Here is a 26,048-nt window from a genome sequence, read left to right on the forward strand (position 1 = left end):
CTGCTTCAGCAGCTCGAGCCCTGGAGAGGCTGTCTGGCTCAGGTTCTAAGCAACAAAGGAACGAACAAAGGAACGCGTGAGGACTTGCCTGAAGAGACAGTTGAACCAGGAAGGACAACACCAACCCAGAGCAACAGGTCAGGACTCAGGGGCAGGGGCGGTGAAACCCTATTGCCATGGAGAGGACGAGGGCAACAGAGGAGTGTGATAGGAAGGGCCAGTTCTGGAGTTGGGATTTTTATAAGCAGATACATTACAGACAGACAAACTGAAGGTCTGAGTGCTGAGGGCCAAAGGAGCTCTCTGGAGAAATCCTGTTCTGGAGCTGGCTCTGGCCTTCAAACAACTGTGCCTGTGGGCAGATCATCGCCTCCTCGGCTCCCCTAGTTCTTTCCATTTGGGAAACCAGGTTCGGATCCGAGGGCGGCTGCCAAATGCCACCCAAATCTTGGCTACCTGGGGCTGGAGTCCACAAGAATATTAGCCACCTCTTAGTCAAGTAGGGATCTTGCAGGAGGAGGATCACCAAAGACTTGCGGTGAACTGGCAAGTGGGTGAAGTCACAGCTTGTCTTAGACCCACTGTGTGCCAGACTGCTGAGGCTTAGGGACGGCGCAGGGCTGCAGGCCCATTCCACAACAGCCCAACTCCTTCCTTTATGCAAATACAAAAGGCAAATCGTGGTTCTGCAACCTTGTCCTTAGGAGAGGCCCTGGCTCGTCTTCGCCACCTTTCTGTAGTACGTGCATAAATGGCTGACTCAACTAAGGGCAGGGCTTATCCTGCGGTAATGTGCATTTGGGGAAATGGCAGCAAATGGGGGTGGGGAAGAAGTTAGGTTAGACCTACCTAACATAATAAATGTAACATTAACCAGTGCTCATCAAACCTCAGTTGCTGCTTAAGTTGATGAGAAAGAGGTAGGGAAGTGTTAAGAACAAAAGGATTAGTTAGGTTAGTCCATAATCCTGGGCTTTAGAACAAGACACATTCAGAAGGGCTGGGTTTATTTTCTGACAGAATCTTTTAATATAAAACAAAGATAAAACACATCTTAACCCTGCAATCTGCCAGCATGCCTTGCTTTTTTTCCCCCCCAAGATGCACACTAGACCTTAAGACTAAGTAGCAGAGTCTTTAGGAGCATTTGGTTGGGAGAAATAGAAAAGGCAGATTTCAGGTAAGCCTGGACAAGCCCGAAAGCCGAGATACGTCCCTGAACACTAGAGCAGTCCTTGTCTCTTCAGATCCTCATATGTCTTCTTATTCACAACATTCCCACTGGAGTCTTCATATTCTTCCTGAAAGGACAGGGGCACACTGTTAGCCATACCTCCTGGGAGAAATGCTTGGAACTAGCCTCTGGGCACCTGACCTCACCCTGGCTTGATTTCATGGCATTCAGCTGAGACGGCCTTTGCTCACCTGGGGTTCTGGGGATCTGCAAGGCCACTGAACCTGACTGTCCTAAGGCTTCCATTGTGTGTCATAAACTAACACATCCTAGGTGACTAGAATGGTAGCAGTTCCCAGGGATACCTGAGAAAATAGTTCATTCAAATCACCCTGTGTGTCTAAGATGATGAACCCTGGTTGAGAAAGGGTGACCTAAGACAACAATTCGCAAAGGATCCCCAAGAACCCTCAGTGTCTGCCCAAGAGGCCAAGGGGGGGGGGGGTTGAAAGGGAGGCCAAGAAGGCTGAGCTTCCTCATTTCCAGTGCAGTTCTCCTTTATTTTATCTTATGTATTGGAATTCCACGTTACAGTCTGAAGATGGCTTTGCTGCTACCACAACAACAACAACAAAAAAAAAAAAAAAAAAAAAAAAAAGGGATATTGGAAACCAGTGACCTCAGAGAAAGGGAACAGCTACCTCACTTCACACACACATCATTCCTCATCCCTCAACTGTGCTCTGTGGGAGGACTATCTCGAGACCAACAAGGGTGCCTCCTCACCCCGCGAGCACGAGAGAGGGTCATCTCTCATTAGATGCTTTCCTCGAAGGAGACCTAACCTACGATACAGGTTCACAACTTCTTAGCTTATGAATCCTCATAGCAGGGCAAGACATTGGGTGCTCGTGCTTGCCGCTTCAAAATTTCAGAAGCAGAATACAACCCGCCTCGGGACACACATTTAATATCACCAGTAAATTAGGTTTACATATGAAGAGCCAATTCACAGATATTGGCACTTCTGGCCAATACTCGCTACTACGGTGAACTGGGGACCACCTTTCACCTCCCTTCCACAGGGTGAAGGAGCTGTCACCTGATGCTATCCCCAATGCCATGTTAGCACCCACCTCAGTGTCAGGCTGCCATCTCTCTGATGCCTTCTGCAGTTTCAGCTTGGCCCACACTGCAGGATGAAAAATGAACAGCAATCAAGAGTGGCCTGAATACCCATCAGGCAGACAATATCATGATGCTACAAAATTCCTGTCCCCATTAAGATTCCCCTGGATGAGGGGCACCTGGGTGGCTCGGTCGGTTAAGCGTCCGACTTCGGCTCAGGTCATGATTTCCCGGTCTGCGAGTTTGAAACCCGCGTCGGGCTCTGTGCTGACCGCTCAGAGCCTGGAGCCTGTTTCAGATTCTGTGTCTCCCTCTCTCTCTGCCCCTCCCCTGTTCATGCTCTGTCTCTCCCTGTCTCAAAAATAAATAAACATTAAAAAAAAAAAAGTACTTAAAAAAAAAAAAAAAAAAAAAGATTCCCCTGGATGAGACTTTTTGCCTTCCCCAGACTAGAATTTCAGTTCTGGACCACCCACAGACGAAAGCTCCTCCGTGGCAAAACTTACCATGATCTTTGCTTTGCTGTAAAAGACAAGTTGGATCAAACAAAACCATAGCCCTCTTACAATAGAGAACTGATACACCCTCCAAGGAAGAAGTTAATGTGGTACAACCTATGAGAATCATCAGAGAAAGTGACCTTATGGTCTTAAAGTTCATTACAGAAAAGAAAGGGAACACCAGGCATGGTCACGTATGTTCATTTAAAGGCTGGTTTGTAGATCTGAGAAGCTTCAGAGGAGGAAAAAAAGGTGAAATATCATGGCCAAAGAATCTGAACGATAAGATGGCTCAACAAACACTAGAGATATGAAAATAAGAATTCTGACAGTTCAAGAACAAGTTATCTTAAAGAAGATGAACAGTAGCAAACATTTCCAGAAACTATCACAGCTTCTGAGGGAGCAAGCACACGTGTACACACAGCAGGACAGGTACTAACCCAGAAGAGAGAGCTGTAACTCTGTTAAGATTGTTGCCAGAAGGTGCCTTCTCAGAACAGAGGTCTACATGGGACAGCTAGGACAGGTCCACTGAGGGAGAGGACAAAATATTACTGGGGGGACAGAAAAGGCACAACTATCTGATACCTGTATGCTTTCACATCTCCCAAGCAGAGCTACTCTAAAGTTGACAAGATTAAAAGAAATACCACATAGAACAAATTGAAGCCTTATATGGGGGATGAGACAGACAACAAAGGAGAAAGTGCTTAGCTCTGTGCCTGGTATACAGATATCGACCTCATCATCTTTTCCCTCCTTGCTAGTTGCTTTAAATTAACTGAAGTCTTCACGCTCAGATAATAAGCATATCATAAATGAACAGAAAATTTATCATGTGCTACAAGGACAAAGGGCAGGGTCTTGTCAGGTTCTATTCTAGGCCATTCAGGAATCCAACCCAGAAGACAGTGAAATATTGGAGATTAGAAATGCTATGGTGATTTTTCTCTCGGTTGTCATGATTTTTTTTTTTTTTCCCGAGAAAGAAAAGAAAAATGGATGTAGGAAACTATGGAGCAGTAAGGGGGATACTACTCTTCAGAGGCATCTAAAAACAATTAGAAAAGAATGGGGTCACCTTTGGGAACCAGTGTGGATTCGCTAATAGGTGAACAAATTCAATTTCCTGTTTTTGAGGACATAGCCCACTCAATAAAAAGCCAGAGACAGAATATCATGATCTAGCAAAGCAACTGCTCTCATAGGCAATGTCCACAGAGGTCATTACGGCTTTTAAATTTCTTATGCTATTACCATAAACAACATGATAACTGCACCTGATGCTGTTAGTTTCTCAGGTAGAGTTATATCCAGTGAATACTGGTCAGTGGTGACCACCCACCTAAATAATGGAGATCTCTGCGGGCAATTTCACAGCGCTCTTTCTTGGCCGTTTTTTCCTTCAACTTAAAAAACAAAAATAACTGTAATTTATTTAAAAAAATTTTTTTTAATGTTTACTTATTTTTGAGACAGAGACAGAGCATGAGCAGGGGAGGGGCAGAGGAGAGAGGGAGACACAGAATCTGAAACAGGCTCCAGGCTCTGAGCTGTCGGGGCTCAAACCCACGAACTGTGAGGTCATGACCTGAGCCGAAGTCGGACGCTTAACTGACTGAGCCGCCCAGGCGCCCTAAAAATAACTGTAATTTAAATGACGGTGCTGAATCCCTCTCTCCTGGCTAAAAACTCCAGAAGAAAAATGTCAACAGAATGATCTAAAACAAAGATCAGTAAGTGGATCCAGTGTAAAAGCTATGCCAACGGTTACTTCCCTGACCACCACCTTATTAGGGAACACATCTTCTTGGTGTATCTAACAAGTAACCACTTTTGCTAACTACCGGAGACCCAGCTGACTGGACTACAGATGGCACAAGACCCGGCTGCATCCATCTATTGTCTCTCCCCGTACTAGAAATGGGGACAATTAGACGCCGACCAAGCTGGGCGATGGCAGGCTGAAGGAGGGCATCGGAGCAAGGGCGACAGTTGCCCTCATATGAACTCGGGTTAAAAAATACAAGAAAAAGGAGAAGGTGTGTGTACAGAGAAAGGCATATTCAGGGTGGGGGGCATGGAGTTCACTTTTATAGGCTCTCTTCCTTATAACCAAAAATTCCTAAAATGTCTACTTCAGAATCTTAAAAAAAAAAAAAAGGATAACCCAGGTTTAATAAAACTGCCAGCAGGAAATGAAGAAAAACTGCAGAAACCCTACACAACAATAGAATTAACCTCAATTCAATAATTGCTTACTACTAGTGAGACACCAGAGATAAAGCCTGTCACGATCTTGTGGGAGCCAGTATGTATCCAGTCATTGATCTGTTCCTGCAAGTCTGAAAGGAAGCCAGAGAGTTAACCTGGGATACTCAAAAGAAGGAACAAATGCCTGGGGGGAAAAGGAGAAGGGGAGAAGTGATGATAAATTTGTAATAAATCTATGAATGATCAACAGAGGGTGCGGGAAAAAGTGAAAAGACAGTGATACTGGGACAGGGATAACACTATTCATGTCATACACAGAACCTAAAAATATCAAGGGAAGTCATGATGGATGGAAACGATACAACAAATCAAAGAAGTGGCAGTAATAAAAACGTGTATGAGAGAAACTGAGTAAGCAGACATTTGAATAAAGAGATAAATTCTGAAAATAATTCGGGCAACGGAAGCATCATGAACCTCCCAACCATATTCTAGAAAAAAATAAATTTTTCTGAAAATCTAGTATGGCCACGGAGAGCATTCATGGCATTTCTTTCTGGAATCAACTTAATGATCGATTCTTAATTTCTAAAAAATTTTATTTATTTAAGTGATCTTTATACCCAAAATGGAGCTCGAACTCATGACCCTGAGATCAAGAGTCACATACTCTTCCGACTAAGCCGGCCAGGCGCCCCAATGATCAACTCTTAAAAAAAAAAACCCTACTTGAAGGTGACTGGAAGGAGGCAGTTTTGGCAGTGTGGAAAGGGGGTTTGATCCCTGGCTTTTTTTCCACTTATAAACTACGGGGCCTTGAAAAAGTTACTTAACTTTCCTGGTCTGAAAATGCGGGTGACCTACTACTTTACCGGTTGTTCTACAGATTTGGGAGTGTAAAACATCTCCCATTTACCCAGCATACAGCAAGCACTTGATAAACGGTAGTTAGCAATAGCAAAATCAAACCCTGAGTGAAAAGACGGAGGTGACTGGACCCCTCTCGTGGGACCTGCAGAGGAGCCCCCGCAAGTGGAGATGACGAGGGCGGGGACAGTTTGTGCTTCCTCACTGGGTAGCTCGGCACGGCCATCAGCCATGGTTGTAAGCACCGTACCTGCATATCTGGCTCAACCTTCAAGACGACTCTGTCAAGTAGACATACTACTACCAGCCACGTTTTATAGATAAGGAAACTGAGGCACTGAGAGAGGTAACCTGCCCAGTGTCCCACAAGCTAGCAAGTGGCGGAGCCATGATTTGAACACTTACAGGCTGCCTTCCAGAGTCTGCACTCTTAACCACCACACAAAACTACACTAGGAATGTGGTTCTGAACCAACTTTACCCTTGAAACAGAACGTATCAAAATGTAAAGAACCTGACGGAATCCGTCAACCAAGTTCTAGGGTAAAAGATCATGACAAGAGAGGACATGAATCTGAAAGCAGAAAAGCCACTTTTTATAAATGAGGTGGTAAAAACATTGATAAACAGGGTACGATTAAGAACACAGAATATATTCTACTGACTGAATCACAGAGTAAGAAATAAGTATAACATTTTCAGTGTTTCAGGTCATCAAGACATGATCACTCCTATAATTCAACCAAATAAAATATGCTAATAATAGCTAATAAAAATTAATAACAGAAATAAACTTAGTTGAAACCTGAAAGTTAGAAATATTAAAAGAATATCTATCTAAAAGGAAGAGATATAAGTCTACTATTTAATCCATGTAAATGAGAAATCTAAAAAACAAGGTAACCTTTCCAGCAAAGGACCTAAGTACAAACAGATCAATTAATACAATGAAGCATAAAAGACTTAATATTCCTATGCCTATACAATGATGAGTATTGGTGACTAGGGTAAAAATGGCCCACATTTGCTGCCAAAATTCTGATAACTGGGAAACGGTCTAAGTCCATCACAAAAGAACAAAGAAGCCATCAGATAAAGGGAATTTCCAAAAAAAAAAAAAAAAAAGAGAAGTAATCAGTAAAGTTATAATACAATTTGAGTTTATGTGGCTCAAACAACATAAAATACATACAAAATCGGTATAAATGCAGGAGACAAATTTAATTATAACTGAGAATGTCAACATATCCCTATCAGAATGTGAAATAAATACAATTATGAAATTTAAGGACCTGAACATTGCAAGATTAAACAGCCTACAGATGGAGAGACGCACTTCTTGGGTCTATAGAAATCTTTAACAAATCAGACTACACACTTGAATACAAAAATACAATACATTCTAATGGCAGAAATTCTCTATCTCACTGCATGGGCCAGGAAATACAGGAATAAATAAAAGGGAGTTAAAAGGTACTCAATCAAATACAATTAAAAATACTCTAATCAGGGGCGCCTGGGTGGCGCAGTCGGTTAAGCGTCCGACTTCAGCCAGGTCACGATCTCGCGGTCCGCGAGTTTGAGCCCCGCGTCGGGCTCTGGGCTGATGGCTCAGAGCCTGGAGCCTGTTTCCGATTCTGTGTCTCCCTCTCTCTCTGCCCCTCCCCCGTTCATGCTCTGTCTCTCTCTGTCCCAAAAATAAATAAACGTTGAAAAAAAAAATAAAAAAAATAAAATAAATAAATAAAAATACTCTAATCAGAAATTACAACTTTAAAAAATAAAAACAAGCAAACGTATCATTAATGGATATTCCTAATGGATTCCTAAAAGAACGACATCGAGTTCTAAATGCCTGTTTTAGAAAGAATAAAGAAACAAAGAGAAGAAAATTCTTGTCGAAAGACTTAAAAGAATAAAAAATATATGTAACATTACCGAAAAGTATTGGCAGGAAAAAGAAAATAAAACAGAAGAGAAATAAAGCACTTGGTTTCCACTCTGTCATAATAAATCAAGGAGTTGTACAGGTTATTAACTGAAGAATCTTCTCTGGCTGCCCCTTTGTATGAAGAAGTAACCTCTATTGAAGTATAAAGTTTCAAATGACAAGAGAATGTAGTGTGTAATCCTACCCACTTTATGTTACGAATACAGTTTTGATCCCTGAATCTGACAAGTGATTCAAAGGAAAACAAGAAGCACACCTTTTACTGAACGTAAATACAAAACTTCTAAACAGAATCCTAACAGGATAAATAAGTGTATTAAAAGAATATCCACCACCAGTATGAAATAATCCAGGAATGTGGTTTAATCCAATGCCCATAAAAGAAAAAGTGGGAAAAATGTTGTCATCTTTCTCTTGCGGAATGTGGTAATAAAACCATGAGCCAATCTTAAAAATCAGTGTGGATGTGCAGCATCATTTCCTTTAAAAACAGCAACCAGTTATGGGCGCCTGGGTGGCTCAGTCGGTTGAGTGAGCATCCAACTTGGGCTCACATCATGATCTCACGGTTCAGGGGGGCTCCCTGGGTCAGGCTCCACGCTGACAGTGTGGAGCCAGTTTGGGATTCTCCCTCCCTCCTCTTTCTGCCCCTTCCCTCTCATGCTTTCTTACTCTCAAAATAAATAAAAACTTACAAAAAAACACAACAGCCAGCAGGTAAGAATGGCTTATCACCTTTTAAAAAAAATTTTTTTAAATGTTTTTTAAATATTTATCTATTAATTTTTAAAAAATGTTTATTTACTTTTCAGAGACAGAGCATGAGCGAGGGAGGGGCAGAGAGAGAGGGAGACACAGAATCTGAAGCAGGTTCCAGGCTCCTCAAGAGGTCAACACAGAGCCCGATGCGGGGCTCGAACTCACGAACCCATGAGATCATGACCTGAACCTAGTCGAGACGCTTAACTGACTGAGCCACCCAGGCACCCCTCACCTACTTCTATTTAACATAAGACTTGAAGAGAATGCTTAGGATACATACTATCTGTAACACAAACAAACATGGAACAAAATAAAAGTCTCACTTTTGTTTTAGCAGTTCGTATGACCCTAAGCTTAAATAATGTCACTGTCAATCTCAAGGTATCAGAAATAATAGATTAACTCTGGCAAATTACGGGACATAAAATACACGGGGGCACCCTGGAGGGCTCAGTCAGTTAAGCGCCCGACTTCGGCTCAGGTCATGAACTCGTGGTTCGTGAGTTTGAGCCCTGCATCAGGTTCTCTGCCGTCAGCATGGAGCCACCTCTTCCCCCTCCATCCCATCCTCCCCCACTTATGCTCTCTCTCTCTCAAAAATAAATAAACATTAAAAAAAATACACAAAAAATTAACTGTGATGTGTTTATTAGTGGTGCACAGCCAAAAAATACATCTAAAAATGAGACTGCATTCAAAATGCAGTTATAATTCTATGAGATTCTGTTACTATTTTAATTTCATCCCAACAAAGTAAAGGGCAAAAATGAAAAGTAAATTAGAAGTTAATGTGATGATCTGCTAATGAGGCACTTCATAATTCTGGAGAGACTGTATGATCCTGACTTGTAAACGAATGAGGAAAAACGAGACAGTGAGAAGTCCCCAAAGCTGACTGCACATAACACTAAATGAAAAAGTCCCCAGAATCTACAGGCTAGGCAGGATCAGGGAGGGTTTTTGGGTTTTTTTTTTTTTTGTACTACTGAAATATAATTGTATAATTGACATACAACGTTCTATTAGTTTCAGGTGTACAAAATACGTTTTTGACAATGATATTTGTCCTTCAATGCTCACTGAGGGTAAGTGCAGTCACCACTGTTCAAGGAGCTCTTTAGAAGTCGTTTCTATTTTTTTTTTTTAAACGTTTATTTTTGAGAGAGACAGCGAGTAAGCATGCATGCGGGCATAAGCGGGGAGGGGGCAGAGAGAGAGGGGAACAGACGATCTGACGTGGACTCTGCTTTAACAGCAGAGAGCCCAACGTGGGGCCTGAACTCACAAACTGTGAGATCATGACCTGAACCAAAGTCGAATGGATGCTTAACTGACTGAGTCACCCAGGTACCTCTAGAAGGTCATTTCTAATGTGTCTCTGCAGTGGATGTGAACAACTCCAGGTATGCGGCCAAAGGAGTCAGCTGGCCAAGCAGCTAAGTGGTGTGACGTGATCCCGAGGGGGACTACCAGAACTTTCAGAGTGGAGGGGGAGCACCCCTTTCTCTGTGAGTGATGCTAATGGCAGGAAAAGATACCACTGCCAGGCAAAGCAGGGAGCATGACTAAGGTTAACAGCACATCTCCTGACATGCACTTTACTCCTTTCTGCAAAAGGTATTTTGCTACCACTTTTCTGTGTATCTGCCCTGTCACCTCAGGAATAAGCTGGGACCATTTCTATTTGTCTTTCATATCTGTAGTTTTCAACACATTAAAACGAATTCAGAAAAAGACACATACCCATTCACTCATATTACATACAGAGGAGTTCAAAGGCCACAGTCAAAAATGTAGCTATTGTGTCACTGTAGGAACTTCTCCAAGTCCACAAGCTGTTAACCTTAGACCTGGACACACCAGGTACTGGGGCAGGGAAGTGGAGGGGTGGCCACTTGGTGTGGCCTAGGGAAACAGTCAATAAAGCATACTCACAGGAGACAGCATCTTCAATCTGTGTCACGTTAGCAAAGTGGGCAGTGTTTGGGATGCCCAGACACCTCATGCCATGAGCGTGACGCCACTCCTGGGAGAAGAGAGAAGTGGAAGGACAATGTGAAATGGGAATAAATGAACACAGAATACAAACTCCATTCTATTCAGAAGCCCTAACGTGACCCCATGTAAAAGACTCCATGTAATGGCAGCACTCCTTCTGCAGTTTGCGTTTGTAAACAGCTGCCTATGACCGAGAAGAGGAAGTTATTTCAAAGCAGCATTGCATTGTTTTCTCCACGGGGTCAATACATAAAACCGACATTCTAGATCCAGATCCAATAGTGGTCCAGATAAAACCTGTATCAAGACCACAGAAAACAGCACAACTCTAATTAACCAGTCATCTCCCACGCACTCCCACCACCAGCATGAGTAAGCGTTACTGATGGCGGGTCAGCGTCACCTTTGTAAGCAAAGAAGGCTGCTTACCAGGAGTAAGCAAGGATGTGAAGAACAGGGAGAGACGATGACAATTTGGGCTCGGGGACGGCAAATGGCATGGGCTTTCTCCTGGGTGTCAATTCCAATGCATTGAAGGTAATATTGAGAAAGACTCAGAGACTACTCAGGGGCTCAACAGAAAAGACCCAGGATCAATTAGTATGGATGTCTGAAGGAGGGAGAGAGGAGTTCATATGAATTCTCTAACCTTGGCCTAGCAAATCTTTTCCATTTATAAGATTTCCTTCCAAGTACTAGAAACCAAAGACAGAAACAAAACAAGGGTGAATCCACTCACTGGAGTACCATCCAGATAATGCCTTGTCTCAAAACTTGCTTGATAAACGTTATCCTCTTAGTTCTTATTTTTCAAAGACGCAAAAGCCCATTTAAGACACAAAAAAGGAGGCGGTCAGTCCTTTCTCTGGTTTTGTATACTAGCAGTGGGTAGAGAAATGACCAAAGAGTCAGAGGATGGCCTAAGGTGCTGGCAGAAAGATACGAGGAGAGAAGTATAAGAAACAGCAAGGGAAACGGAAATGAGGTTCAAACAGCAGAGTGGCAGAATGCCTCCAGAAACCATCTTAGGTGTAATGCTAGGCTAGTGTGGTGCCAAAGGTCAAATGCCACACGCTTGACTTTAGATCCACTCCTTCTTGCTTCCCTTAAGCTCTGGACGCTAACGCTTCTCTCGGGCTGTTCCTATCCTCTTTGAAAGTTGCATATTTCATACTTCAATTTCCAGGAGAAACGGCTCTGAATTCCTTACAGCAAAGTGTCGCTGGAAGGCCTTGGGACCTCGGTAGGTGTAATTTCCACATATCTCACAGTTATAGTTGATGTTTAGACCGTGAAGCTTATACAACCAGTAGGGAATGGGCTGAAAGAGACCAGATAAGAATCAGTATTAGACTAGTGTCTGCATCTGCATCCCAAATGGGCAACAGGAAGGGGGTAGTGCTGAACTTACTTTGCCATCCCAGCCCAGGGGCAGGTTTTTAGGGTTGTAAATGATCTCATTCTCTTCATCCTCACTTTCACTCTCACTGATCTGCTCTTCCTCTTCTTCTTCTCGCTCTTCTCCTGTCCTTGCCTGCTTGCGCTGCACATTTTCATGAGTAAGATGTCGCTGTTCCTAAGTCAGGTCCAGAAATGAAGAGGGAAGTGAGAAAAAGTAGTGCAGAACAAGAAGGGCAATTTCCTAATTTCCTACAACCTTGTTGATCCCTCACATCCAAGGATACGGTTTTCTTGCTTGTACAATAACAGGCAAGTCCTGCCTTCAGATCAGAACTCTTTATCAATAGGCTCTCCTGATCCTGAAGGAAAAAGTCAAAGGTCTTATGTCACTTGCCTCTGCTACTCAATGCGGCCACAGACGATCACAGAACAGAAAAAGAAGTCTTTTCTGTATCTAAAAATATTTCCTTACCCAGTCTTTTCTTCTCCTTCCTCGTCAAGATGACAACCTTCTAACTTGCCCTAACTCTCTCCTCATTCCAGTCCAAATTCCATTTGTTCCCAGATTTATGTGCTTAAAAAACAAAACCAAAACCAAAAACACCCGGGGTGCCTGGGGGGCTCAGTCGGTTAAGCGTTGGACTTCGGTTCAGGTCATGATCTCACCGTTTGTGAGTTCGAACCCCTGTCAGACTCTGCTGTCAGCATGAAGCCTGCTTCGGATCCTCTGATCCCCTTTCTCCCTGCCCCTCCCCTGTTCACACTCCCCTCTCTCAAAAATAAACAAACGTTAAAAAAAGAACCTGATGGTACACTCTGCTTAAAAAAAACTTTTACTGGCTTCTTACTGTTTAAAGAACAAAGTCCAAATTTCCAACATAACTCTCCAAATTATTCCCTGACCACTCCCTCCCTTATAAGGCACACTCCACGCACACTGATTTTCTCATTATTTCTTAACATCTAGTTCCTCTTCGTGATATTTTACCTTCATCCTTACTGTTTCCTCTTCCTAGAACATTTTTTTCTCCCTCTTTCTAATCAGAAAATGCAGTTTCAATGTGTTGCAGCACACATCACATCACGCTGCAGTTACTCGTCTCCCCCAAGCACAAAGTGGGCTTTTCAAGGCCAAGATGCCATGTCATATTCACTATTGTACCCACGGATTTAGTACAATGTCTGGAAACCAACAGGTATCGATAAATGCTGAGATAACAGTAAAAATCATACCACTACATACTGAGAGAAACTTCTGAAAACCATTCTGACTGGAAGTCTAGAGAGTGGTGCCATCTGCCGGCAGGGAAACCAAAGTGCTCTCAAAGGAGGGAGAAAGTAAAAGTCGTGTGTACACCTTATGTCATGGGTACAAATTAGCCTCCCAATCATCTTCGGAGGACTGGCAACCCAGACTGCTGACCATACTAGCACAGCCCAAGTTCACTGCGGGGAATAGCAGTGTCCCAGGTTCCAAGACCTAGCCACCCTTTTACTGAAAGCGGCTGAGAACCAACAGGTGACTCTAGTTTTACAGCTATTACATGCAAGGTCCTCAAACAAGAGCATAATGAAAACATCCATGGCAACAAAGACATATAAACAAGCTACTGAGTCAGAGCCACCTGTTCAAAAGGCGATCTGAGCATCTGTATAGGGAAATGCTCTGAGAGCAGCTGAAAATTATACAAAGCAGAGACTATCCAAAAGGCTGGTCTTCTGCAGGACTCCCGGAGATCCTGACCTTCTCTGGATGAGTGCTGCCCTTTCGTCTACCTTCTCTTCTCTGAAAGAGTCATTTCCCTTCTCCTCCTTTCTGAGAAAAGCATTCTGGGTTTGATTAGGGCTTTTTCTACTCCAACTCACCCTTCAGCCCTTTCTTGAAAGAATATTCAAGATGCAGTTCACAGCCAGCTTTGTACCACTAACATTCTAACCCTAGCAAATTCCTTATAATCTTCTAAATACGTAAGTAATGCCTTTTCATAGTAAAAATCATACCTAAACTGCTATAGATTTTTCTCCTACTTGCCTTCTGTTTCCTGGGTCATCTTCTAGGTATATTCTGGAATGCAGGCAAAGAAGCTGCAAAATTCTGGATACTATACTGAGAGGGGAGTCTCTTCTCTCTGCTTGGCCTTGGAAATATCACTTAACAAAAGGCACTTAAGAACAGAGGGGACTTCACTAAAGGCCCAAGTACCCTGAGAGAACCCTATTTTCTACTGAAGTAGTTTAACATCTACCCTTTTCTCTTTCGATCCTAAAAAAACAACTAAGAATTCACATTTCTGACTCCTATATCTTGTATCTTATAGCTCTCAGCAGAGTCCATTGCTTACCCCAAGAATCTCTACATATTCGTAGATCTGGGCTTCTAGGAAGGCAATGTCTTTGTTCCTCTCAGTGTCGCTGGAAACAAGAAACAAGCCATATCACTCAAGAGTTCTTTTGCCCAATGCCTTATCCCCTGTATCTGGGAACATTTATTCCAAGGGTGCATTAAAAACTACAAGCATGTGACAAATGTCATGCTGTGAAAGCAAATGTTCTATTCAACTTAGGACTTGCTGACAGAAGTATTAAGGTTCTTTCTTGGAATGCTCAGAAGCTTCCTCTTTGACCTCATTCTAGAAGGTGAAAAACACACGGAGACATTTAAATTTCCATCATCATAATCTACAAAAGAAATGTGGTGTAGGAGGCAAGCTCTGGGATTGGCAGACTTGGGCCCAAATCCTGACCCTGCTACTGAGTCACTGTGAGATAATGGGCACATTCCATTACTTTTCTGAGTCCTTATCTGCAAAAAATTGGGATAACTACTTTTCAGAGTTGTTGTAAGCATTACGAAAAACTCATATTTAAAAAATACCCTGTACAAGCATGCGGCTCGAGAACAGATTCAACTACAGGAATGAAGGGTACGGCATAAGGAATATAGTCAGTGGCATCGCAACAGCGTTGTAACGTGACAGACAGTAGGTACGCTTGTGGGAAGCATGGCATAGAGCAGAGAGCTGTCAGGGGCGCCTGAGTGGCTCAGTTGGTTAAGCGTCGGACTTCAGCTCAGGTCATGACCTCACAGTTTGTGGGTTCAAGCCACGCATTGGGCTCTATGCTGATGGCTCAGAGCCTGGAGCCTGCTTTGGATTCTGTGTCTCCCTCTCTCTCTTGTGTGTCTCCCCCTGCTTATGCTCTCTCTCTCTCAAAAATAAAGAAACATTAAAAAAAAATTTTTAAAAAAAGCAGAGGGCTGTCAGATCACTAGGTCGCACATCTCAGACTAATGTAACATAGGATCAACTATACTTCAGTTCAAAGAAAAAGATTCAATTGTCAAGAGCCAAAATAAACTTAGAAGAGTATTTCCCGACCCTATTCAGCCTCCATCTCCTCCTGAGGTGACAAAAAGTACCTAGAACGGTTTCACCTACTCTCAATCAGTGGAGTATGGACTGTCCTTGGTTTACAACGATAGCACTGCCGTTTGCAGGGAAAAAAGGGCAAACTAGACCTCTCTGAATCAATAATGGCGATAAAACATTCTGCATGGGAAAATTTTAAAACTATCCACCAAGGTGCCACACCAGCTACTTACCGCTTGGTGCCTTTTGACTTGGGGTTTTTGGCAAACAGGGAGGTGTCGAGTGACTCCAGGGACTTTCCTTTGGTGCTGAAGAGCCTCTGGGCTCGCTCTTCTAGGGTCCTAAGGAGACGGGAGGAGCAAAAGATTTCAGAGTTCTTTTATCATATAGGCCTGCATATTTCTGCAGTGCGCGGTGACAGGAAAGAATGGAATCAGAGCCAGTTGTTGTGCAAACACACAGTAAAATGAGATAGTTCTGATAGAAAAAGCAGTTTCTTACCCACCGCACTTCAAGCCTAAAGCTAAGAGTGCAGATTTCAATCTGTCCAGACCCAGGGAGGCCAACTCCTACATAAAAAAGAGACAAGTTACATTTTATATAAAAGATTCTGAGAAACAACAAAAGGCTCAAACTTAGGTGTTCGCAGGCTGGTGTGCGGGTGTTCTTGAAGCTGTGGCAAAACCACACATTCCATAGCCAAAACCTAGCAGTAAGTTCAAATTCTCCAAAGGACTGACTCTGTGGTCAAGTTCATACATAATCATATTGGTAGTGATTACCTCCGCTATAGTTTAATATAGTTAGAATTATTTTATTTTACACTTTTCAAAGTCGTTGGCTTAATTTTTTTCTTTCTATCGTTATTTTTCCACATTCTTCGTAGATGCCTGGTTCCATGAACTGGTGTCTTATCATAATAGGTTCACGGCATTAGAGAAGACGACTGAGTGGCTCTTCTGAGCAGCGAACAGGCGAGACCAGTACAGTTGCTAAAGAAAACAGGGGCGCCTGGGTGGCACAACTGGTTAAGTGTCCGACTCTTGATCTTGGCTCAGGTCATGATCTTGCAGTGGGGGAGTTTGAGCCCCACACTGGGCTCTGTGATGATGGTGCAGAGCCTGCTTGGGATTATCTCATTCTCTCTGCCCCTCCCCCATTTGTGCATGCTCTTTCTCCAAATAAATAAACAAACTTAAAAAAAAATAAAAAGAAAACATACTTCCCAGGAGGAGAATGCAGACAGGTCAAGATGGGCTCCAGCATGGGTCAGGGCACTGCTGGTCTCTTTCTAGCAAGAAGAACAGGAAGATCCACATTTAGAATGAAGGCAAGGGAGACACCTATCTAAATTACCAGGTGGTGGATGGTCCCCTCCTTGTACACGTGTGACTAGGAATCAAATTCCCGTAAGAGCAGAGCCAAAGAAAGATGGTCATTCTTTCCCTGAGAGTTCAGGAGAACTCAAGTTTATCATCAGGAGTGAAAATACATGGTACAGACTTCTAGCATATAATCTTTTCAGTTTCTGGGCAACAGGAGCCACCCAGCAGTAATGACACAGTTGGTGAAAATCCAGAGCTCAGCCAATGGCAAGGAGGCCCTGACAAATCTCATTCCCAAAGTATGCATGGAAAGAAAACCTGACATAACTGGCAAAGGACACCTCATAGTTACAACTGATCCTGAGGGATCGGTATCTAATGCCCTAAGATAGAGGCTCAATATTAAAGCACAATAATTAATTCAATTCCTGCGCTTGTCCTCTCCCAACCCCACTGAAGCTCACCGGCCATCCAGGAAAGGTACCATTCTCCCACTTCTTCTCAAACTCGTTCTGAATCTTTCCAAAAAGTTCATTCTGATCTTGCAGGGGCTTCACTCGATCTGTGTAATCTTGAAGGTATTCAAGCAGCATCTCCAGGTATCTACAGAGGAACAAGCAATACAGAGAAAGCAATGAGAGTTTTTATGTTTTGCATAGATTTTTTATGTCCCGTAAAATACAATCATAATCCTAGTAACACCAGTTTTTAAAAGCGATAATACTAAATTTTAGAAGGGGCTTGCAATTGACTTTTTTTCCTATAATCTTGATTCTGACTTTTCTGACCTCATTTCATTCTCATGATATAATTTCAAACACTAAAATCTTAACACAAAAGATTTCAAGTAAAAGAAAAAAATGAGAGAGGAAGGAGTACAGATCACTAACCCGGGGCATAAAACCACAAACAAAATTTTCCATCTATACATCAGAACCAGGCACCTCACTTCAGTCACAATGAGAAATTCTCATCTTTTTCTTATTAAACTCCAAAGACCCAGATTCCTGAATGATACTTCCTTCCACAATGAAACAAATTTAAGAACAGCATGGGCATAAGATCCCAGATGTGCCAACAAATGCATCTTTTTCTAGAGCCAGAGTATGACAAATGCTTAAAAAACTATGTCATTCAAAATCCGTATCCTCCAATAAACCTGGAAGTCATTTGTGTCCTTGTTCCAGGCAATAAAATGCAAAACTCTGCCATCCAATCTTTACATGAAATAACCTCCTAATCAAATCCAGTAGAGCCTAGCAGCTGGCAAAGCCCACCTTTTATATTCGGCATTCTTCCTTTCTTTAGGAATGTCAAATAATTGGTCAAAGATGGACAGATATGTGATATAATCCAGCTTCTGAAAGGAGAAATGACAAGAGATTCAGTTAGGTATCTGCACCAAGTTATGCTATAGTCTCCAATAAATGAAGATCAAAACTGAATGCTAACAAAGTAACAAGGCCCGGCTCATCTTTGTCTTTTTCCTCCCCATCATTTAATTCCTGCACTAGTGGGCTGTTAATTCCACAGCACTGAGTAGACCACCAGACACGAAATGAACTCTGCAAAATAAAGATCAAATCAACAAACAGTCAACTAAAGAAACATTTGTCAAACACTAACTATATGCGAGGCACTTGAAAACTGACACCCACTACAGCCTAAACTAAGGTCCTGAAGGTAACATTTGTGCATTCATACAGTCACTTATTAAGCATCTTTGGACCAAATACATGGATACAAATGAGAACAAGATAGGTACAGGACCTGCCCTCACGGAGCTTAAAGTACAGTCCCTGAACTTTTGGGACATTTCCTCACAACCCTATAAGGAACTTAATCATACCCTTCCTTGTGAACTTTCTGAGATTGTCACATTCAGTCTCAACGCTTGTGATAAAAGACACTAAGTAACCCTTTACTGGCACAGATTATGTTTTTATATTTTTCATATACCTAGTACTATGTGCATCTAACACGGGAGCTCAGTATGTGTTTGAGGGTTTTTTTTTATGTTTATTTTAGAGAGAGTATGTGTAAACAGGGGAGGGCCAGAGAGAGAGGGAGAGAGAGAATCCCAAGCAGGCTCCACACTCAGCACGGCACCCAACGTGGAGCTTGATCTCATGACCCTGAGATCGTGTCCTGAGTGGAAATCAAGAGTCAGACGCTTAACCGACTGAGCCACCCAGGCACCCCTCTGTTTCAGTTTTTTAAAAAAATAATACTTTAAGGGTGCCTGGGTGGCTCAGTCGGTTAAGCGTCTGACTCTTGGTTTCGGCTCAGGTCATGACTTCACAATCATGATCTCATGCTGGGTGTGAAACCTGCCTAAGTGTCTCTCTCTCTCCATTTGCCCCCCCCCAACTCGCAAACGCACGCATGCATGCTCCCTCAAAAAGTTTTTTTTTATATTTACAAAAGCAAAACATGCTTATATTAAGCAATAAAATTCATTAATAAAATACCATGCTTGGGCGCCTGGTTGGCTCAGTTGGTAGAGCACGCGTCTCTTATCTCAGGGTCATGAGCTCAAGCCCCAAGTTGAGTGTAGGGCGTACTTAAGTAAAAATAAATAAAAATAAAATAAAATGCTCGTTGTTTTCACTATAGAAACTTTTCATTTTGAATACTATTTCATCCCAAGAAAGCACATCACCTCTTTAAGATTTACATAATGGTTACAAAACACAAGGCAGATAATCTAATTGCTTCCTGTCCAGGAGCCCCAGCCTGATGTCCTGACTCCCCCCTAGAATCAGAACCACTCTCCCCGTAACCCCCCAGGTCCTACCTCTGAGGCCTTCAGGTTAATGTATTTGAGGTAACAGTCATGGAGGTCAAGGTAACGACCATATCCCTCTTCATCTGTGAACTCCACCAAATCTGAAAGTATCAAAGATACCAGTGATTCAGACATTAAAGACCACTTTCTTGGACCTGGCTTTTCAAACGGACTGCTAGTTCTTTGTCTCATGACACAGCCCTTCACCCAAATGTCCTCCTTGTACTCACGAAGTGAACAAACTTCAATTTTCCAGGTCAGCGAATCTGAGCTAGGGTAGCACAAAAATCAGTATTTTCTCCAAGGCCAATTTAGGATGTTAGTACAGCTCAGAAACCAGCAAAGAGAAAACCGGCAAGAGACCCTGGCCATAAATTTCTCTGGGGCTTTGGGTGAAAATCTGAGCTCTGTCATTAACCTGCACTTTTGTTAGTGCTAGAGGGAAAGGGTAAATCGTACTTACTTTGTGCCTCTTCACTTGGATTCTCTCGAGCCTTCAGAAGCTCTTCAAATTCCACTGACATTGGCACACAGATCTGAGGGGAGAAAAGAGAAAAATTCACGTGGATTTTTCAACAAAAAAATTGCAACGTCACAGAAATGGGCTGTACAGAAAGTTGGACTTCTGACACTTTAGACTTGAGTTTTCATTATGAGTCTACTATTCTCCAATTACCTTGCTTTTTCTTTTGTTTGACTAAAAACTGCTAAAGTAACACTTGCTCACAAAAACTCAAAATGAAGGGGTGCCTGGATGGCTCTGTTGGTTAAGTGTCCAACTTCGATGCAGGTCATGATCCCACAGTTTGAGTTCGAGCTCCGTGTTGGGCTCTGTGCTGAAAGCTCAGAGCCTGGAGCCTGCTTCAAATTCTGTATCTCTCTGTGTGCCCCTCCCCTGCTTATTCTCTGTCTTTGTCTCTCTCTCTGAAAAATAAACATAAAAAAAAAAAATGAAAACCCCAAATCCCCCTTTAATTCTGTTGAAAATAGGTAAGCACTATTAAGAAATGTTTCCTTTTTTTTTTTTTTTAAACGTTTATTTATTTTGAAAGACAGCAAGTGAGGGAGGGGCAGAGAGAAAGAGAATCCCAAGCAGGCTCCACACTGTTAGTGTGGAGTCTGACATAGGGCACGGACTCATGAACCGTGAAATCATGACCTTAGCAGATATCAAAAGCTGGATGCTTAACCCACTGAGCCCCCCAGGAACCCCAAGAGACCTTTTTTTTTTTTTTTTTTTACTGTTTATTCATTTTTAAGAGAGAGACAGAGCATGAACGGGGGAGGGGCAAAGAAAAGAAAGGGAGACACAGGATCCAAGGCAGGCTCCAGGCTCTGAGCGGTCAGCACAGAGCCTGACTTGGGGCTCGAGCTCACAAACCGTGAGATCACGACCTGAGCTGAAGTCTGCCGCCCAACTGACTGAGCCACCGGGGAGTCCCTCCCAAGAGGCCTTTTTATAGGTTTCCAAACTTGGCTGAACATTTCGGATCACCTGGGGAGTGGTTTAAAAAATCTTGATGCCCCTGACACCAATTAAATCAGAAGGGTGGGGAAGGTAGCAACACTTTTTCAAGATCCCCAGAGGATTCAAATATATCCACCAAAATTTGGAAACCCCTATTCCATATATTTAAATATACACATTTGTACAAGCACACACAGGCATGTGCAAGGTTTTTCACATAATTGGACCTTTTCTCCCCCCACTTAGCGTATCTTGGGCATCCTTCCAACATTTTTTGAAACTATGTATTCCTTATCATCTTTCTACCAGGGCTGGAATAAGGTTAATACATCAGAATGGTACTCGTGTCTTGTCTCTTGGATGGCAAAACACTTTACACTCTACCCTTCAAAAGGGTGGGAAGACTTTTGTTGGTGGGGGAAAGCACCTTCATCTCCTACCCCTGAACTTCAATGTCTTCTTTCTGGTACTTTCAGTCTTCTCCTTTCTCTACCCGCTCCTTTAAAACATGCACATCTTCCTTATGACCCTCCTGTCTCTCCTCTTTTTTTCTGCCAGTCTTTTAAATGCCTGTTCCCCAATCCATACTTCTGCTTCCCCGTGATCCACTTTTGGCCCCTGTGACCAGATTTCCATTCCCACTACTTCGATGAAGCAGCAATCCTGGCACTTACCGGTCAACAACAAGTGATGCCAGTGGCCTCCTTTCTGAAAGTCTTTTGCTTAGCTTTTCAGTAAGACACACTACCTAGAGCTGTTGTTTGACCTCTGTGATAGAAGTGTTCCCAGGATACGGTTCATTTAGGTACCTTATTGTCATCGGTATGCCCTCAAGGCATGTGGAAAAGCTTGGCCTCTACCTTCACATGGCGTCTCTTTCTCAGAACTCTATGATTCATGGCTTCAACCATCATATCTAAGATAATTCTCAGATCTAAATCACAGGCTTTTATCTCTTGCCTAAGCCCCAGTCACCTAACTCCTACTACTCACGGAACACTCCTACCTATATACACTATCACCTGAAAAGCTACATATACGAAAACCCATTTTCCACTGCATATGGGTTACCTCTTTCTTCTTTTATTTCCATCAAGGGAACAAACAACTTAACTGACTGAGCCACCCAGGCACTGCCCCCCCACCCCCCATTCTTAAACAAAACAAAACAAAACAAAACAAAACAAAACAAAACAAAGCATGATTGGGCAGGGAGAGCCTACACTGTGATTTAGACAGGACAAAGTCTTTAACCTCCCAATGGGGAGCTGTGGAGCAAAGACTACTCATTCCAAGAGTTTCTCAGGGGATGGAAATAGCCAGGCCACAGTACCCTCACTGTGCTCAGTCACTGGCTGGGGCTATCCAGGAAGAGTATGGCTTTGGTCTAAAGATGAGGGGGAGACTGAAAGCACTGGAGTTGTAGGATGTCAGCTAAATATCTGCTTGCAGCGAAATGGCAGGTTCTTTTTTGAAGGGACATCTAAATGGCACATCTCTATTCTCTTTACACCTTTCCTTTAGTGTGCTTTTCGGGCAGGTTTGGAAAAAATACTTTCTAAGTACCATACCTCATTTGGGTGTTTACGATGGAATTCTTTTATTTGCTTGAGTCTGTTATAAAATTCGGCAAATTCATTGGGTCCTGAAATGGCATTGAGTTCCTCCTTCCGTAACCTACAATTTCAGGAAAAATCCAAAGAACATAGTACACACAATCAGTCCTTTAATCGTGGCTCCTCAGAGGCATGAACTTCTGGACTAGCTGGGACTAGCACTTACCCATCCTTATCATCGTATAAATCTCGCAGGTTCCCACTGACTTCCATATACCTCTGAAAGGCAAACACAAAACCCATCAGAACAAAGTAATCTGGAACTATAGGGCTCAGCAACCAACAGGGCCCACTAGTCAAAGGTCAGGGAAACCTTGAGAGATGGTGGTGTTAAAAGTTCCTGCGCTTTCTGGTACCCTTAACTGATAGCGCTGTTCCTGCTTAGTTTTTAAAACACGTCAAGGTGAAGACTACCTAAGTGACATGTTTTGAAGGGTGGAGTGTTCCTATATTTACATCCTACTGATACTTAACTTTCCCTGGAAGAGTCAGAGAATCACATAAGAGAGTCACCCTCTAAACAGCAGTCCCCACCCTCAAAAATAAAAGTTCCCTACCTCTTGAGGGTAGCTCAAGAGGACTTTCACTACTTGACAAAGCTTGACTGAGTGCACAGGCTAAGCAAAAATCTCACAGCTTACTTTGGATTCAAACTCAAGATAGCACAGTTCCCTCTTCAAAACTTTTGGGACCAGATTTCACTTCAGAATTTGGAAATTTTAAGTTGGAAAATGATTACATATTATGCAACATCCCTACTGGCATCTGGAACACTTATTAGTAATCCCGCAATGAAAACGATGCATTATTTACTAAGTAGGATAAAGGCCATAAAAAGCCTTTTATCTGTTCAGATCAGATTTTGCCACCAAGTAATTAAAAAACAAAAAAAAAATACGGTCCCCATCCCCACCCAAAAAACATAGAGACTCTTTTGTTTTCACAATATTTTTTGTAAAGTTTCTTTTCTTTTCTTTTTTTTTTTTTTAACATTTTATTTATTTTTGAGAAAGAGAGAGACAGAGCACGAACGGGGGAGGGTCAGAGAGAGGGAGACACAGAATCTGAAACAGGCTCCAGGCTCTGAGCTGTCAGCACAGAGCCTGACATGGGGCTTGAACTCACTGACCGCGACATCATGACCTGAGCTGAAGTCGGCCACTTAACCAACTGAGCCACCCAGGCGCCCCAAGTTTATTTATTTTCAAAGGGAGAGGGAGAGGCAGAGAGAAAACCAAGCAGGCTCCATGCTATCAGTGCAGAGCCCTACGAGGGGCTCGACCCCACGAATTGTGAAATAATGCCTGAACCAAAAGACTTGGACACTTAACAGACTGAGCCACCCAGGCGCCCCCATTTTCACAGTATTTTTGATTTTGAGAATTTAGATAAGGAACTAGGAGCTAATAATACTAATCATTTCCTGCACCGAGAAACTCTGATTAGGTCTTTCAATCTTTTTTTTTTTTTTTTTAAAGTATTTATTTAGGGGCACCTGGGTGGCTCAGTCGGTTGAGCATCCGACTGCAGTTCAGGTCATGGTCTCACAGTTCGAGCCCCGCATCGGGCTCTGTGCTAACAAACAGCTCAGAGCCTGGAGCCTACTTCAGGTTCTGTATCTCTCTCACTCTCTCCCCCCTCCCCTGCTCATGCTCTGCCTCTCTCTGTCTCTCAAAAATAAATAAATGTTCACACACAAAAAAATGTTTTTAAGTATTTAAAATTTTTTAATTTTTTTAAAAATTTACTTTTGACAGAGAGAGAGAGAGAGAGAGAGAGAGAGACAGAACACAAGCAGGGGAGAGGCAGAGAGAGAGGGAGACACAGAATCCGAAGCAGGCTCCAGGCTCTGAGCTGTCAGCACAGAGCCCAATGCAGGGCTTGAACTCACAAATCGTGAGATCATGACCTGAGCCAAAGTCGGACGCTTAACTGACTGAGCTACCCAGGCGCCCCATAAAAAAAAATGTATTCATTTAGACAGCAAGAGAGTACAAGTTGGGGTGCAGGGGGAGAGGAGAGAATCCCAAGCGGGCTCTGCGTTGTCAGTGCTGAGCCCTATGCAGGGTGTGAACTCATGAACCAAACCGTGAAATCATGATCTGAGCCGAAGTCAGATGCTCAACCTACTGAGCCAGCCAGGCGCCCCAGGTCTTTCAATCATTTCTAAACAGATTTCAAATACATGCAAGAGAAGAGAGCACAGTATAATGAACCTTCATTTACCTATCACTCAGCATTAAATGAGCAACTAAGTTGCATTAAGTTAATCAACATTTTGATTTTGATCCACTTTCTAAAAGTAAGAAACTGAACGAAGTAAATGCAATTTGGTAGGGAAAAACACTTCAAATACTTCAAAACAATACCTTGAGGGGAAAACACTAACATTGAGCATTCTTTTTGGGGGAGAAGGGATAGTACCTTTTGTGCCTGGGCCACTGACTTAACTATTCTTTGCACATCATGGGACACGGGATGCTATGAATAAAAGGTCCCCATTCACAGAAGTGAGGAAGCGCAGTTCAGTATCCTCGGGTTTGGCAGCCGCGAGGACATCTCCAGACAGACAACCCACGACCGGTCAGTCTGGTGGTTACCTTCGGCCAAGATTCATGTTGGGACCCCGCACCCCTCCTCCCCTCTCTTTTCCAGCTCATCCCGACCCAAAGAGAAGCGGACAACGCAGTACTCACATCTTGCATGGCCCGCGTGCGGTGGTCGGAATTGATCTGGTCCCGGAGCTGAAGAAAAGCAAACGGTGACACAGATGCCGTTAGTCGGAATTCTGAAGGTGGAAAGGCCGCCGGAGGGCGGAGCTTACCCGCCCAGGTCCCAGCGGCTGTAGCCGAGGCCTCGGGGAGCGCGGCGCCTCCGGGGGCGGTAACCATGGCGGAGCTTGGAGAGGGAGCCCCGGAGGAAGCAGGAGGTCCAGAGCGGGAAGGGTCTGAGGGCCAAAGAAAGCTCCCCGAGGTTAAACACCGGAACGGGGCCCAGCCTCGACGTAGCCCTTGCCCAGGCCCCACTCACCGTGGACTTCTTAGTGAGCATCTCTTTGGCCATGACGTCCATGAGCCGTTCCTTTTCCTCATGATACCGCCGCTGCTGCTCTAGAATTGTCTCCATTTTTCCTCCGCCGCTGCACCTCGATTCACACCACCGACACGGCCGGAAACGACTCCCGCCGCTTTGCGCGCCCGCGCCCCGCGCTGAGCGTCCGGCTGCACCAAAGTTCCGCGGGTGCCGGAAGTGCCTCTGGGACTCGAAGAAAAGGGAGCCTCACAAGGAGAGCACAGTCCGTGCTGTCGAGATCGCCGCAGTGCCCCCTGCTGGCCGGAGGTGTGGCGGAGCGAGGCCGAGCGGCTTGCAGGTGCCTCTAGAGGGCGTCCAGAAATTCAGGCATCTGAGGTTAAGAGGCCGGCTTTCTGGGCTTTTATGAGGCGGGCAGGGCAGGCAGGGACATGGTGGACTGAGTAGTTGAAGAA

At 43.5% G+C, this 26,048-nt stretch overlaps 1 protein-coding gene across 1 annotated transcript; it reads right to left on the reverse strand.

Moving 5' to 3' along the window:
- Positions 1 to 1,005: 1,005 nt before the first annotated feature.
- Positions 1,006 to 25,816, reverse strand: SF3A3 (splicing factor 3a subunit 3). Its single transcript, XM_045476800.1, has 17 exons — positions 25,594 to 25,816; positions 25,260 to 25,307; positions 22,730 to 22,782; positions 22,519 to 22,624; positions 19,943 to 20,015; positions 19,489 to 19,580; positions 17,969 to 18,051; positions 17,156 to 17,294; positions 16,589 to 16,657; positions 15,868 to 15,935; positions 15,600 to 15,707; positions 14,341 to 14,410; positions 12,009 to 12,173; positions 11,808 to 11,918; positions 10,535 to 10,625; positions 2,311 to 2,366; positions 1,006 to 1,301 (listed from the first exon to the last, which is right to left on the reverse strand). Exons 1-17 carry the CDS (start codon positions 25,687 to 25,689, stop codon positions 1,224 to 1,226), a joined length of 1,506 nt encoding a protein of 501 aa, XP_045332756.1. The 5' UTR covers positions 25,690 to 25,816; the 3' UTR covers positions 1,006 to 1,223.
- Positions 25,817 to 26,048: the final 232 nt, after the last annotated feature.

The sequence above is a fragment of the Leopardus geoffroyi genome, chromosome C1, assembly GCF_018350155.1.
Source record: "Leopardus geoffroyi isolate Oge1 chromosome C1, O.geoffroyi_Oge1_pat1.0, whole genome shotgun sequence".
Taxonomy (NCBI): Eukaryota; Metazoa; Chordata; class Mammalia; order Carnivora; family Felidae; genus Leopardus; species Leopardus geoffroyi.

What these genes read in the sequence shown, in the direction of transcription:
- SF3A3 (XM_045476800.1), bottom strand. Translation starts at nt 25,689, where the DNA reads ATGGAGACAATTCTAGAGCAGCAGCGGCGGTATCATGAGGAAAAGGAA. An exon ending in TGCTCACTAAGAAGTCCACG is followed by an intron (nt 25,308 to 25,593) that starts GTGAGTGGGGCC and finishes GCTTTTCTTCAG; the next exon opens with CTCCGGGACCAGATCAATTC. An exon ending in CCCTGGGCTGGGATGGCAAA is followed by an intron (nt 11,919 to 12,008) that starts GTAAGTTCAGCA and finishes GGTCTCTTTCAG; the next exon opens with CCCATTCCCTACTGGTTGTA.